This window comes from Aquarana catesbeiana, linkage group LG07 (genome assembly GCF_042186555.1).
Source record: "Aquarana catesbeiana isolate 2022-GZ linkage group LG07, ASM4218655v1, whole genome shotgun sequence".
Classification (NCBI taxonomy): domain Eukaryota; kingdom Metazoa; phylum Chordata; class Amphibia; order Anura; family Ranidae; genus Aquarana; species Aquarana catesbeiana.
This window is the reverse complement of record NC_133330.1, coordinates 153169798-153182993: the sequence shown is the minus strand read 5'-3', so window position 1 is coordinate 153182993 and position 13196 is coordinate 153169798. Positions and strand designations below refer to the sequence as shown.

Sequence of the window (13196 nt, the reverse complement as noted above, 5' to 3'; positions counted from 1 at the left end):
AGACTATACAGACTCACATGGTACAAAGCCACAACTAAAACTCAGGAGATCTGTAGACAACATGGTACAGAGGTATGACCTATGCTGAGAATGATCATTCTATTCACGTCTAGTGAAAAGAAAGTTGGAGTTTAGCTTTAAATTACTTTTTTTTCCTCATGAAAATGGAAATACCCTTTAACCACTTAAGCCCCGGACCATTTGGCTGGCAAAAGACCAGAGCACTTTTTGCGATTCGGCACTGCATTGCTTTCATGCCCCTTTCACACTGCCGGCGTTTTTCAGGTGCTACGGTACTAAAAATAGCGCCTAAAAAAAGCAGCTCCATTCACTCGTGTGAAAGCCCAAGGGCAGGGCGTCACAAAAAGTCCTGCCAGCAACTTCTTTGGAGCGGTGAACTGGGGCAGCGCTGCGATACCGGCGGCAAAACACCTCTCCGGCAGCATTTTGTGGGCGGATTTAACCCCTTTTCGGGCCGCTGGCGGGGGGTTAAAACCGCCCCGCTAGCAGCCGAATAGCGCCGCTAAAACGACTAAAAATAGCGCAGCTTTACCGCTGATGGCTCGGTGTGAAAGCCCTCTTACTGAAAATTGTGCGGTCGTGTGACGTAGCTCCCAAACAAAATTGACATCCTTTTTCCCCCCACAAATAGAGCTTTCTTTTGGTGGTATTTGATCACCTCTGCGGTTTTTATTTTTTGCACTATAAACAAAAAAAGTGACAATTTTGAAAAAAAAAAAAACGCATTTTTTTACTTTTTTGCTATAATAAAATATCCCCAAAACATATATATAAAAAAAAAAAAAAACAAAAAACCTTTTTTTTTTCTCAGTTTAGACCAATACGTATTCTACATATTTTTGGTTTAAAAAAAACAAAACAAACAAAAAAAAAAAAATCGCAATGTGTTTGGTTTGCGCAAAAGTTATAGCGTCTAGAAAATAGGGGATATTTTTATGGCATTTTTATTCATTTTTTTTTTTTACTGGTAATGGCGGCAATCAGCGATTTTTATCGTGACTGCAACGACATGGCGGACAGATCGGACACTTTTGGTGCTATTTTAAGACCATTCACATTTATACAGCGATCAGTGTGATTAAAAATGCATTGATTACTGTGTTAATGTGACTAGCAGTAAAGGAGTTAACCAGGAGGGGGCACTGCAGGGGTTAAGTGTGTCCTAGGGAGTGATTCTAACTGTAGGGGGATGGGCTACGTGTGACGCAACACTGATCACCGCTCCCAATCACAGGGAGCGGTGATCAGTGTCATTAGGCAGAACGGGGAAATGCTTGTTTACATCAGCATTTCCCCGTTCTTCCTCTCCGTGAGACTGGTTCCCTACTGTGCATGCACATACTGTGCGTTCTGAGTGGTCCCTCCTGTCTTCTAGGACCTGTGCTACTCCCAGAAGACAGCGGGGGGGACTGAGGGGACGGACATGGTGTAGATCGCCGTGGATACTGCGGCGATCTTTCGCCAGAAGTGGGAGCAAATACCTGTATTAGACAGGTATCTGCTCCTCCGAAAGGTGCCAAATGTGACACCAGAGAGGGGGAGGAATCCAGACAGCGGAAGTTCCATTTTTGGGTGGAACTTCACTTTAAAGAGATTTCTTAAAGCACAACTTTGATACAGTTGACTACCCCCTCCACCTCAAAAAACTCAATTTGCTTGGTCTCCATGGTTGCACTCTCAGTTGGTACGAATCTTACCTATCTCATCGCACCTTCAGTGTCACTTACAACTCCACTTCCTCTTCAACTCCTCTTACCGTTGGGGTCCCCCAAGGTTCTGTCCTTGGACCTCTACTATTCTCGATCTACACGTCCTCCCTGGGTCAGCTGATAGCCTCCCATGGCTTTCAAAATCTATCTCCCTGCCCCTCAGCTCACCCCATCAATCTCATTACGCATGACTGATCTAGCCTGGATGTCAAACCACTTCCTCAAACTGAATCCATCTAAAACTGAGCTCTTAATATTTCCTCCCCCACGTGCCCCTTCCCCTGACTTCTCTGTCAAGATCAATGGCACATCTATCAGTCGGTCCCCACATGCCAGGGGTAACCTTAAACTCTGAACTGTCCTTTCAGGACCACATACAATCCCTGTCCAAATCATGCCGCCTTAGCCTCCGCAACATTTCCAGAATATGCCACTTTTTAACTAATGACACCACCAAGCTTCTAATTCACACCCTGGTCGTCTCTCGCCTCGATTACTGCAACTCCCTCCTCATTGGATTACCTCGACATAGACTACTCCCCCTTCAGTCCATAATGAATGCTGCTGCAAGACTCATCCACCTTACCAACCATTCAGTGTCCTCCACCCCCCTCTGCCAGTCCCTCCACTGGCTTCCACTCCCCAACGAATAAAATTCAAAGAACAATAATTTACAAAGCCATCCATAACTCTGCCCCAGCTACATCACTAGCCTAGTCCCAAAATACCAACCAAGCCGCTCTCTTTGGTCATCCCAAGATCTCCTGCTCTCTAGCTCCCTTACCTCCTCCCATGCTCGCCTCCAGGATTTCTCCAGAGCTTCTCCCATCTTTTGGAACTCCCTACCCCAATCTGTCTCACTGTCCCCTAATCTATCCATCTTTAGGCGATCCCTGAAAACCCTTCTCTTCAAAGAAGCCTATCCTGCTTCTAACACTGTTTTACTTCCTCCATCAGCTTATCCCCCCACAGCTATTACCTTTTGTATCAAACGACCCTTCCTTTTTAGATTGTAAGCTCTAACGAGCAGGGCCCTCTGATTCCTCGTGTACCAAATTGTAATGTAACTGTAATGTCTGCCCTCATGTTGTAAAGCGATGTGCAAACTGTAGGCGCTATATAAAACCTGTATAATAATACGCCGATGATGTTTTACCAACAGGGGGTGGGGATCGGGCTGTCGGCCCTGGAAGCCACTCATTGGGGTGTGTTAGGCCAGCCTCCCTGCCTCTCCTGCCCCTGGGACAGCGCTGTCTGCATAGTCTAAAGTTGATGGAAAAAAAAACAAACAAAATCACTTGCCAGCTCCTTCTCCTACACCGCTCCTCCCGTGTCAGTGTCAAAAAGCGAAATTTGTAAATATCTCAATAGCTCTTTTTTTTCTGGCTGCTCTCCTCCTCGCTTTAGATTGGAGGAGGAGAGCGGTCACATGACCATCTATGCAACGTCAGAGCAGTGACCAGGTCAGTAGAAAAAAAAAAAAAAAAAAAAAAAAAAAAACCTGAGCTATTCAGGTATATGGAAGCTTCATTTTACAGTACGAGTGACATAGGAGGAGCAGAGTGGAAGGGGCTGGCAGTGATTTTTTTTTCTTAACTGTGGCGAATGCTGGCACTGCAGGGGGAGGGGGGCTGCGAAAACATTTTTTCCTTAAACTTCCCTCTCAAAATTGGGGTGCGTGTTATACGCTGATAAATATGGTACATCTTTTGCTTTGCATTTCTATTTTAAACTAATTGGGCTGCTTTACAAAGTCAGGGGATACTTTAACCACTTCAGCTCCGGAAGGATTTACCCCCTTCCTGACCAGAGCATTTTTGCGATACGGCACTGCGTCGCTTTAACTGACAATTGCGCAGTCATGCGACGCTGCACCCAAACAAAATTGATGCCCCTCCTCCTCCTCCCACACACAAATAGAGCTTTCTTTTGATGGTATTTGATCACCTCTACAGTTTTTATTTTTTGCGCTATAAACAAAAGCGACAATTGTATATTGATTGGTTTGCACAAAAAAGTTATAGCATCCACAATGCTGCGGTGATCTGCAATTTTTAACGTGACTGTGACATTGCGACGGACAGATCAGACACTTGACATTTATACAGCAGTCAGTGCTATAAAAATGCACAGATTACTGTGTAAATGTCACTGGCAGGGAAGGGGTTAAACACTAACGGGCGATCAAGGGGTTTAATGTGTTCCCTCAGTGTGTTCTAACAGTAGGGGGATGGGCTCACTAGAACATGACAGATCACTGCTCCCGAACATTGGGAGCAGTAGATCCCTGTCATGTTGCTAGGCAGAACAGGGTAATGCCGTGTTTGCATAGGCATCTCCCAGTTCTGCCTCTCCATGTCACGATCGCGGGCCACCGGCGGACATAAAGTCCGTGGGAACACGCCTGCTAGCCTGCAATTTAAAGGGGACGTACGGGTACACCCATTTGCACAGCCGTGCCATTCTGCTGACGTATATCGTCATGCGCTGGATGGCAAGCAGTTAAGTATCACAAAAACAATTTTCCAGTTTCTGCCACAACTACTGCATACATGATTTTGATGTCCCTACTGCAAAAATAAAAATTACCTAACAAAATTGCAAACATGCTTATGTTATTTACTGCACACAGTAAAAATCCAATCTAAAAAATATACACATATGAAAACATTTTCTACCATGCGTCTCATATCTAATCTTGAGTCATTTTTTTGCATGGTCAAAGTTGTATTTGGAGCCAAGAGCCCAATTTTTGGTACATTAAATATGCAAGTTTAGTTTAAGTTTACCCTCGAAACATAACCATGTTAAAACATAACATTACTATTATTTTCCCAAGGGAGGAAATAAGCATACATGTATAGTTTTATTTAAAAAAAAATACATATAATACAAGTTAGCATCCAGGGGGAACAAATAGATTTACTGAAATTTCTTTTAAGCATTTTACATTTTTGAAAAGCCAAAATAATATATGCTTCTGAATGTTAAAAAAAAACTTAAACATGTTACCACTGACAGAACACACTGGGAGATTTTAAAGGAGTCGCTGTTAAGATACTCCTTTTGGAATTTGTAATAGTCCTACATAAGCAGGTTCAAAAAAAAAAAAAAAAAAAAAGTACACTGCATAACACTGCACTGTGCCATCTGTAATTTCAAAAGGAGGGGGAGGATTACACCAGCAGTCTCTCTATAGATTGCTGGACACTTTGAATCTGGGGCTTTAGCTGAGAACCTTCCTTAATCGTAACTGCACATGCAACAACTGGTCTTGAGACACCACAAGCTCTTCCCAATGCTTGCTTAGAGCGCACAAAGACATAGGGGACATTCTTATCCTCGCAGAGAAGAGGAAGGTGAAGAATGATCTCAAGTGGTTCTGCATCAGCTGCCATTACAATGAACTCTGCAATCCCTCTGTTTAATGTTTTTGTGGCTGCAAAATAAAACAAACAAATAAATAAATGGCATTTCCATCCAGTTTGCACGATAAACAAAACATTTAGCATAGAGAAATCAACCCTTCCAGTCTATAAAAATGGTTGAGTTTATGCACATCATAGAAGTAACCCAGTGAACAATTTAGCCATCATTTTGATTTCCAGATAGTCCAAATAACCAGGTCTTTTTTTTGGTGCCAAGCACAAACAGTTATCTAGGGAAATTCAAGTAGACAAGACCCTAAAAATGCTTAGGAAAAGCACACTGTAAACAGTTTCTAATGTGAATGAGCCAATTTAAGGCTCCATGCACACTAGCGATTTTTCAAGCTCCTAGAAGCATTTTTTTTTCCTACTATTAGAAGCTAAATCATGTTATCCTATGTGTCCATGCACACTACTTTAGGCTATTAGCATTTTTTGAGCTTCAGCTTCTAGGAGCAGAAAATAAAATTGTTTTTGTAGAATTTTTCCAGCAGAAAAATATGCTGAATGCTCCTAACTGCTACTAAAGTGCTAACAGCTTTTTTTTTTTTTTTTTTTTTTTTTTTTTTTTTTTTAGAGCTTTTTCTTCTTTTCCCCCCTTCATGTACTGCAAAAACACCAATACTAATACATAATTACATAGGGGAAGTTGAAAAAAGTCCATCAAATGTGTGTGATTATATGTCAGTATTACATTGTATATCCCTGTATGTTGTGGTCGTTCAGGTGCTTATCTAATAGTTTTTTTTTTAAACCATGGATGTCGTTCCCCCCCCCCCCCCAATGAGCCCACCGCCTGTGGAAGGGAATTCCACATCCTTGCCGCTCTTACAGTAAAGAACCCTCTACAGTTTAGAGTTAAACCTCTTTTCTTATTTTAATGAGTGGCCATGTGTCTTATTAAACTCCCCTGCGCGGAAAAGTTTTATCCCTATTGTGGGGTCCCCAGTTTTGTATTTGACCCCCAGGTCCTTTTTCATCCTTGATTCCCCAGGAGGTTCTCCTCCCCTGCAAGTAGATTGCATTCATATTTTTGCCACCCAAATGCATTATTTTACATTTTTCCACATTAAAGTGGAGTTCCACCGAAAAATGGAACTTCCGCTTTTCGGATCCCCCCCCCCCCCCCCCCCCTTGGCACCTTTCAGGGAGGAGCATATACCTGTATAATCCAGGTATTTTCTCCCACTCCCGGGCATAGATCACCGCAGGCTCCACAGCGATGTACGCCATGTCTGGCCCTCTAGCGCCCCCCCCCCCTGTCTTCTGTGAGACACACAGGTCCCAGAAGACAGCAGGGACCAGTGAGGACGCGCAGCGCGACTCACGCATGCGCAGTAGGGAACCAGGCTGTGAAGCTGCAAGGCTTCACTTCTTGATTCCCTGACCGAAGATGGCGGCGCCTCCACCCGAGGGACGGATCGATTTTGAGTGAGAACATCGCGGGCACCCTGGACAGGCAAGTGTCCATATTTTAAAAGTCAGCAGCTGCAGTATTTGTAGCTGCATACTTTAAAAAAAAATTTGGGGCGGAACTCAGCTTTAAACCTCATTTGCCATGTAGTTGCCCACCCCATTAATATGTTCAGATCTTCTTGCAAGGTTTCAACTTCTCCGCAGGATGCAATTGCCCTGCTTAGCATCGTCTACAAATGCAGAGATTGAGCTGTTTATCCCATCCTCCAGGTCATTTCAGAACAAATTAAATAGGATTGGTCCCAGGACAGAACCCTGGGGGAACCCACTTTCCACCCCTGACCATTCAGAGTCCTCCCCATTTATCACCACCCTCTGAGCTCACCCTTGTAGCCAGTTTTCAAGCTATTTACTAGGGATGCACCGAAATTTCGGCCGCCGAAACATATTGGGCAAAAATCGCCTTTTCGTCAATTTGCCGAAAGAGAAAAATGGCCGATAATGGAGCCAAAAATGGGGCGGGGCTCCGCCCCCCACCCCTGGTGCCGCCTATCACGGGGGCTTCCTATACAGGAGAAGAGAGAGCCGCCGCCTGGTTGATTAGAGTTCCGGGAACATCACAGCTTTCACTTCAATAGCTGTGTGTTCCCCTCCGTGCGCTGTCACATACAGCCCCTCCCCATTGTCCGGGGAACTTTGATAGACAGATCACCCATCCCAGGATTGGACGGGTGATTTGTCTATCAAAGTGCCCGGATAAAGAGGAGGGGCTGTATGTGACGGCGCACGGCGGGGAACACAGCTACTGAAATGAAAGCTGTGATGTTCCAAGCGCTCTAATCAACCAGGCGGCGGCTCTCCTCTCTTCCCGGATGCTGGCTGCACCTGACAGGCACTGGTGAGGCTGCATTGATCTCCTGTACCATGTCCCGAGTCTCTGACCATCTCCTGTACCATGTCCCCAGTCTCTGACCATCTCCTGTATAAAAATATTTTTAAAAAGTCACTTTCGGTATCAGTTTTTGGCCTAGTGTATTTTTCATTTTCGGCACCAAAAAACCCATATGGTTCAAGAGGGAAGGCACTCACTCAACCCCCCCCCCCCCCCCCCCCCCCAAAGATAAGGGCCTGGTATTGACGGGGGGGGGGGGGGGGGGGGCATACAGCTTTTCTTTTCATATTTTTTAATTGTCAGCTTTTTTTTTTTTTTTAAATCCGCTGAGAGCGGGGAAGCCTGCCGACAGCTGATGAGTCGGCTGTTAAGGACGTGGCGACCGGATTCCCGGCCCGCTGCTTAGCAACAACCAGTTATTTGTCAAAAAACAGCCTGGGGGTCCCAAGCAGTTTTTTGATATATACTGCATGCAATACCATCAGCTAAACCCTGGTGGTAATTATGGCATGCTTTTTTTTTTACTCTGGTCCATTTGTGAATTGAACTTAAGTGCTTTTTATATGTGGCATTTGTGTGAATTACCGCATGTGATAATTTATGTAAATGATTAAACATGATACCTTTATCGCATGCAGTAAACATTAACCGCTACATCACAAATGTTTTGGACCAGGGTGGTGCTTTGGACATATCCGCTTTATTTCAGCCAAGAATTTTCAACCTTTCCACATGATCTCAAAAAAGCTGTACGGATGCAACAGGCAACATAGTCCAAAAGGTGGAGCTGGCATTTGAAATGCTAAGTTCAAAGATTCACAAAAAAGTTCATTTTAAAGAAAATTGGCCATGTGGTCAAGGGGCACCCACAGGAGAAAAAAAAATATATAGGATTTTATATATTATTCCTATCTGCCTTCTGGGGTACCCATGAAGGCTGGCTAAAAAAAAAAACTCAAATTGTTTACATTCCTCATCTTGCCTAGTTATCAGACATTCCCTCTCTCTTATTCAAAAGCTGCGTGTGCGCTTTGCGCACAGCAGGGGCACTTACATTTTTTTTTAATTCTATTTTACAATATATATATATATATATATATATATATATATATATATATATATATATATATTTGCCTTTACTGAGACATCTGGGGTCTATTTGACCCCAGAACTGTCCTCTGCCGTTAAAAGCTTCAGATTATACCAAGATTGGGATCATCCGATGTTTTATTAAACCGGTAATGGTTTGTTTACAACTGGCGAAACCAAAGTGACAAAACACTCTTTGCTTCCGATTTCTCAGACCATAGAGCTGATCAGGGCTGTCCACAGTCAGCCCCCAGGATTGCTTTTACATGACAGTGCTTCACAAGCCAAAATAAAAGTACTGGGATGATAGCTGCAGGCATCTACCCAGTATAACCACAGAAAGTATGCAGCGGGGCAGCAAGTGGTTAATACTTATGCTGCTTGCATAAGTACATAGATATGAAAGTAGATCTTTTTTGTGTTTTAACTCCCCCCTTCATCTGGAGGAGGGGTTTTGTCAGCTAAGTACACCCTCCTGCCTGAAATAGTGGCAGATGGATTCCAGGAAGTAAATGCTACATGAGCCCTTACTCAAAATGGCTGCAGCTAGAAATGCTATAGGGTGCTTTTCAAAGTGATTTCCCAAAAAAACAAAGAATGCAGACAGATGGATTGGAGAGTTTGCTTTGAATTTTAAAAGTGAATGAATTAAGCGGAGTTCCACCCATTTAACCACTTGACCATTGGGCACTTAAACCCCCTTCCTAACCAGACCAATTTTCAGCTTTCGGTGCTCTCACATTGTGAATAACAATTACTCAGTCATGCAACACTGTACCCATGTGAAATTTTTGTCCTTTTTTTCATACAAATAGAGCTTTCTTTTGGTGGTATTTAATCACTGCTGGGTTTTTTATTTTTTGCGCTATAAATCAAAAAAGACTGAAAATTCTGTTAAAATGTATTGGAGAGTATTGGCAGAGTAAGTATTGCACAGTATTGGCATAGTATTGCAGAGTATGGGCACAGAGCAGCGCTGTGGGCACTACAGATCCAGCCCACAGCGCTGCTAAAAACGATCGTTCCCCTCGCACTGTACAGATCAGTACAGAGAGGGGAGGGAGGAACCAGCATCATGTCATGACGCCGGTTTGTTTACAAGTGATCGCTCCGTCATTTGACAAAGCGATCACGTGGTAAACGGCCATTTACCCCGATCTGTGATGCGCCGGGTCTTCTGGACCCGGCAGTCATGGATGTTTGCGGGAGCGCGCCCCAGGGACGGACGCCCACCCAGAATAAGCCAACCGCGCTGTAGCCATCTTTCGGCTATGGCCCGGTCAGCAAATGGTTAAAAGTCAACAGCTACAAAAAGTGTAGCTGTTGACTTAACAGGCACTCACCTGTCCCACGGTCCAGCGCTGCGGCCGCCCGAAGCCTCTCCATGACGCCGGCATTGCAAGTGTGGGCGCCCGGTTGTGAAAGCTTGTGGCTTCACAGCCGGGCGCGCATGTCGAGCTGCACTGTCTTGAATGGCCGGGCAATTTTCTAGGACCTGTGATGTGTCCCAGATCATTGCAAAGAGGGGGGGTGTGTGTGTGTGAACTTCCGCTCGGCACCGCCAGGAGAGGAAGTGGGGGCTGGGTACCTGTGAAAACCAGGTACCCGCTAACCCCCCCCCCCCCCCAAGACATGTCAAAATGTGGTATGTCAGGGGGTCATGAGTACTTAAAGCAGAAGTTTCTTTTTTGGGTGGAATTCCCCCTCCCCTAAGGTTTTCAGTTTGTAGTGTTCAGATACAGTTTATTATTATTATACAGGATTTATATAGCACCAACAGTTTACGCAACGCTTTACAATAGAAGTTTCGTTTTGCTTTGACAAACATTTTGGCTGTCATAATGCTAAAGCACAGTTAAGGCCTCATGCACATTTGCCCAGCTTTTCTGAATGCCTTTGCTCCCGGTAGAGGAAAAAAAAAAGCACCACACCTAAAGTTGCATTTTGCGCAAGCATTTAAGCGTTTGTTCTTTCCATTTGACAAATTATTACATTTATTCTTCATGCTCAAATGTGCCTAGTGTTTAGATGCATTTGTAGTCTTTTAGGCACAAAAAGTTTTTCTGCTTAAATGCGCCTCTCCTGATTGTGCTGGTGATTTTTTCAGTCTGTAAAAACTCCTAATTTGCCAATTAGGCGAATATGAGCACATTGCCACACAGGGGTGAATTTTAGGGGGGGGGGGGGGGGGGGGGACATTTACCATTTTTTCCCCATATCCTGTGTACATGAAGCCAATATCTTCAGAGAAAATAGTTCTGGCTTTAGATACACTTTAATCAGAACCTGCCTGTTTTGTCATGTTCATTATGACTGAACACTGGAACAACATTGTAAACCCGTCATCCTCCTCCCCAGGATTCCAAGGAGAATACAACTGGCACCCCTATCATTTCTCCACTGGGGGCCTGTATGTGGTAGACAATTCTTTGCCAGCTCTAAGGAACAGAGAACATGAAAGCATACTATTCGTACACAAGGCTGCCTACCTTCATTGGCTCCTTTGCGAAGCTGCTTGTAATTGGAGCCCTGCTGCACAAGATCGAGAAGAGTCTTTGAAAGTTGAGCATCGGCCAGTGGATAGGCTTTGGGGTTCACTTCTGGTTCAGTCTGTAATACAATATAGAACAGAGAACACTGAATACAGGTCCGACCGTCTCCATACAATGAGAACGATCAGTCAAAGAGAGACCAGGAGCGTATGGCGGCGGTAGTCTGAGCACGTGCGCATACATCTTCATAACACGGCACACTCCCCCCCTCCCCCATACACAGCCGCACTACGGACATGCAGGTTACCCTCAACATCCCCACCATACCATTTTTACACCCGGGTATGAAGTCGTCTGGTCCTCTCTGCCCGGAAGCTTCACGGAGGAAAATCGAATGAACCTGTGTACAATGCAGCGGCAACGTGTTTTCAACTTCCGGCGCCCAAAGAGAGGAAAAGGCGGCGCTTGTATCAACTAATTTCCTGTGACGCTGAGCGACGACTGCATGCTTGCGCTCTTACTGCCAAGGTTTCACCGCTGGGCGGCGCTGTAACACAGGACAGAGCAATGTATTAGGTCTTTATTATAATAACCGCTTCCACAATAATAGATGAGTATTGGCAGCGCGTGGTGGTTGTATAACAGAGATGGGACGAACACCCCCCCCCCCTCGTTTGCAGCTAAACACCCCTAACAGGGGAAACGTTCTGACCCAAAAGGCAAACCCTATTGAAGTCTATGGGAGGAGAACAGGAATAATCAAAAGTGCCCATTTTGAAGGATTATATATAAGCAATAGGCTATAAAAGATGTATAGGGGACCGGGTATTACCTTGGGGACATGTATCAATGCAAAAACATTTTTTTTTAAACTATCGTTTTTTCAGGAGCAGTGATTTTAATGATGCTTAAAGTACAACAATAAAAATTCCCTTAAATATCGTGCCTGGGGGTCCCCTTAGTCTGCCTGTGAAGTGGCGCATCCGTACCATATATATAGAACATGCTGCAGGAAAAATGACATTTAAAAAAAAAAAGTCAAATCACATTTAAGTTGACTCATGGTTGCAATTGCTGGCACCCTGCTATTTTAAAAAAATTAAGAAAAAAACAGTGTGTAGCCCCCCAGTCTATACCAGACCTATATCCGAGCACGCAGCCTGGCAGGCCACATGTCCTCAACATGAGGGGGGGTGGGGGCTACCCCAAAGCACCTCGTCCCCATGTTGATGGGATGGGGACAAGGGTTTCTTCCCCACAACCACAGGGTTGTGGGGGTCTGCAGGGTATCTGTATCTGGAACCATACCAGGCCACATGCCCTCAACATGGGGGGGGGAGTGGGCGGTTTGGGGTAGAGGGGCTTTGCCCCTCAAGCCCCAAAGCACCTTGTCCCCATGTTGATGGGGACAAGGGTCTCTTCACCACAACCCTGGTCTGTGGTTGAGGGGGTCTGCGGGCAGGGAGCTTATCGGAATCTGGAAGCCCCCTTTAAGAAGGGGTCCCGTAGATCCCACCCCCTCTATGTGAATGAGTATGGAATACATAGTACCCCTCAGGGGCGGACTGAAAACTCATGGGGCCCCCGGGCAATAGAAGGAGATTATGGGGCCCCCGGGCAATAGGAGATTATGGGGCCCCCAGGCAATAAATTATGGGGCCACACAGTATACACACACAGACACACAATATACACACACAGTATACACACACAGAATACACATACACTCACTGAAAAGGCACTGGAGAGGCGGGGCAGCTATAATCTTGGGATTTTTAAAAAAACACAGATTTTTACATACTGTCCCTGGTTTTATTGAGGCTGGCAACCCTGATGGGGCCCCTTAGTGGCATGGGGCCCTCGGGCAGTGCCTGAGTGGTCAGTCCGCCCCTGGTACCCATACTCATTCACTAAAAAAAAAGTCAAAAAGTAATAAAAACACAAAGACAGTAAATAACGCCGCCCGCTGCACCTGAAAAATAAAAACGCTCTGCACTCATTGACGGCTGACTGCCTAATGCCTCCTCCGCCGTTTGACAGTTCTTATAAAGGTAAGGGCAGGGCCACCTGGCGACATATTCTGTGGCGCCGACCCCTTGTGACGTCACAGACCCAGCATGCACCGGTCTGTGATGTCACAAAGCGGCGG

At 45.1% G+C, this 13196-nt stretch overlaps 1 protein-coding gene across 1 annotated transcript; it reads right to left on the bottom strand.

Moving 5' to 3' along the window:
- Nucleotides 1–4577: 4577 nt before the first annotated feature.
- Nucleotides 4578–11508, bottom strand: SNU13 (small nuclear ribonucleoprotein 13). The gene is made up of 3 exons (XM_073592728.1): nucleotides 11375–11508; nucleotides 11045–11165; nucleotides 4578–5169 (listed from the first exon to the last, which is right to left on the bottom strand). The coding sequence occupies exons 1-3, from the start codon at nucleotides 11375–11377 to the stop codon at nucleotides 4907–4909; spliced, it is 387 nt and encodes a 128-aa protein (XP_073448829.1). The 5' UTR covers nucleotides 11378–11508; the 3' UTR covers nucleotides 4578–4906.
- Nucleotides 11509–13196: the final 1688 nt, after the last annotated feature.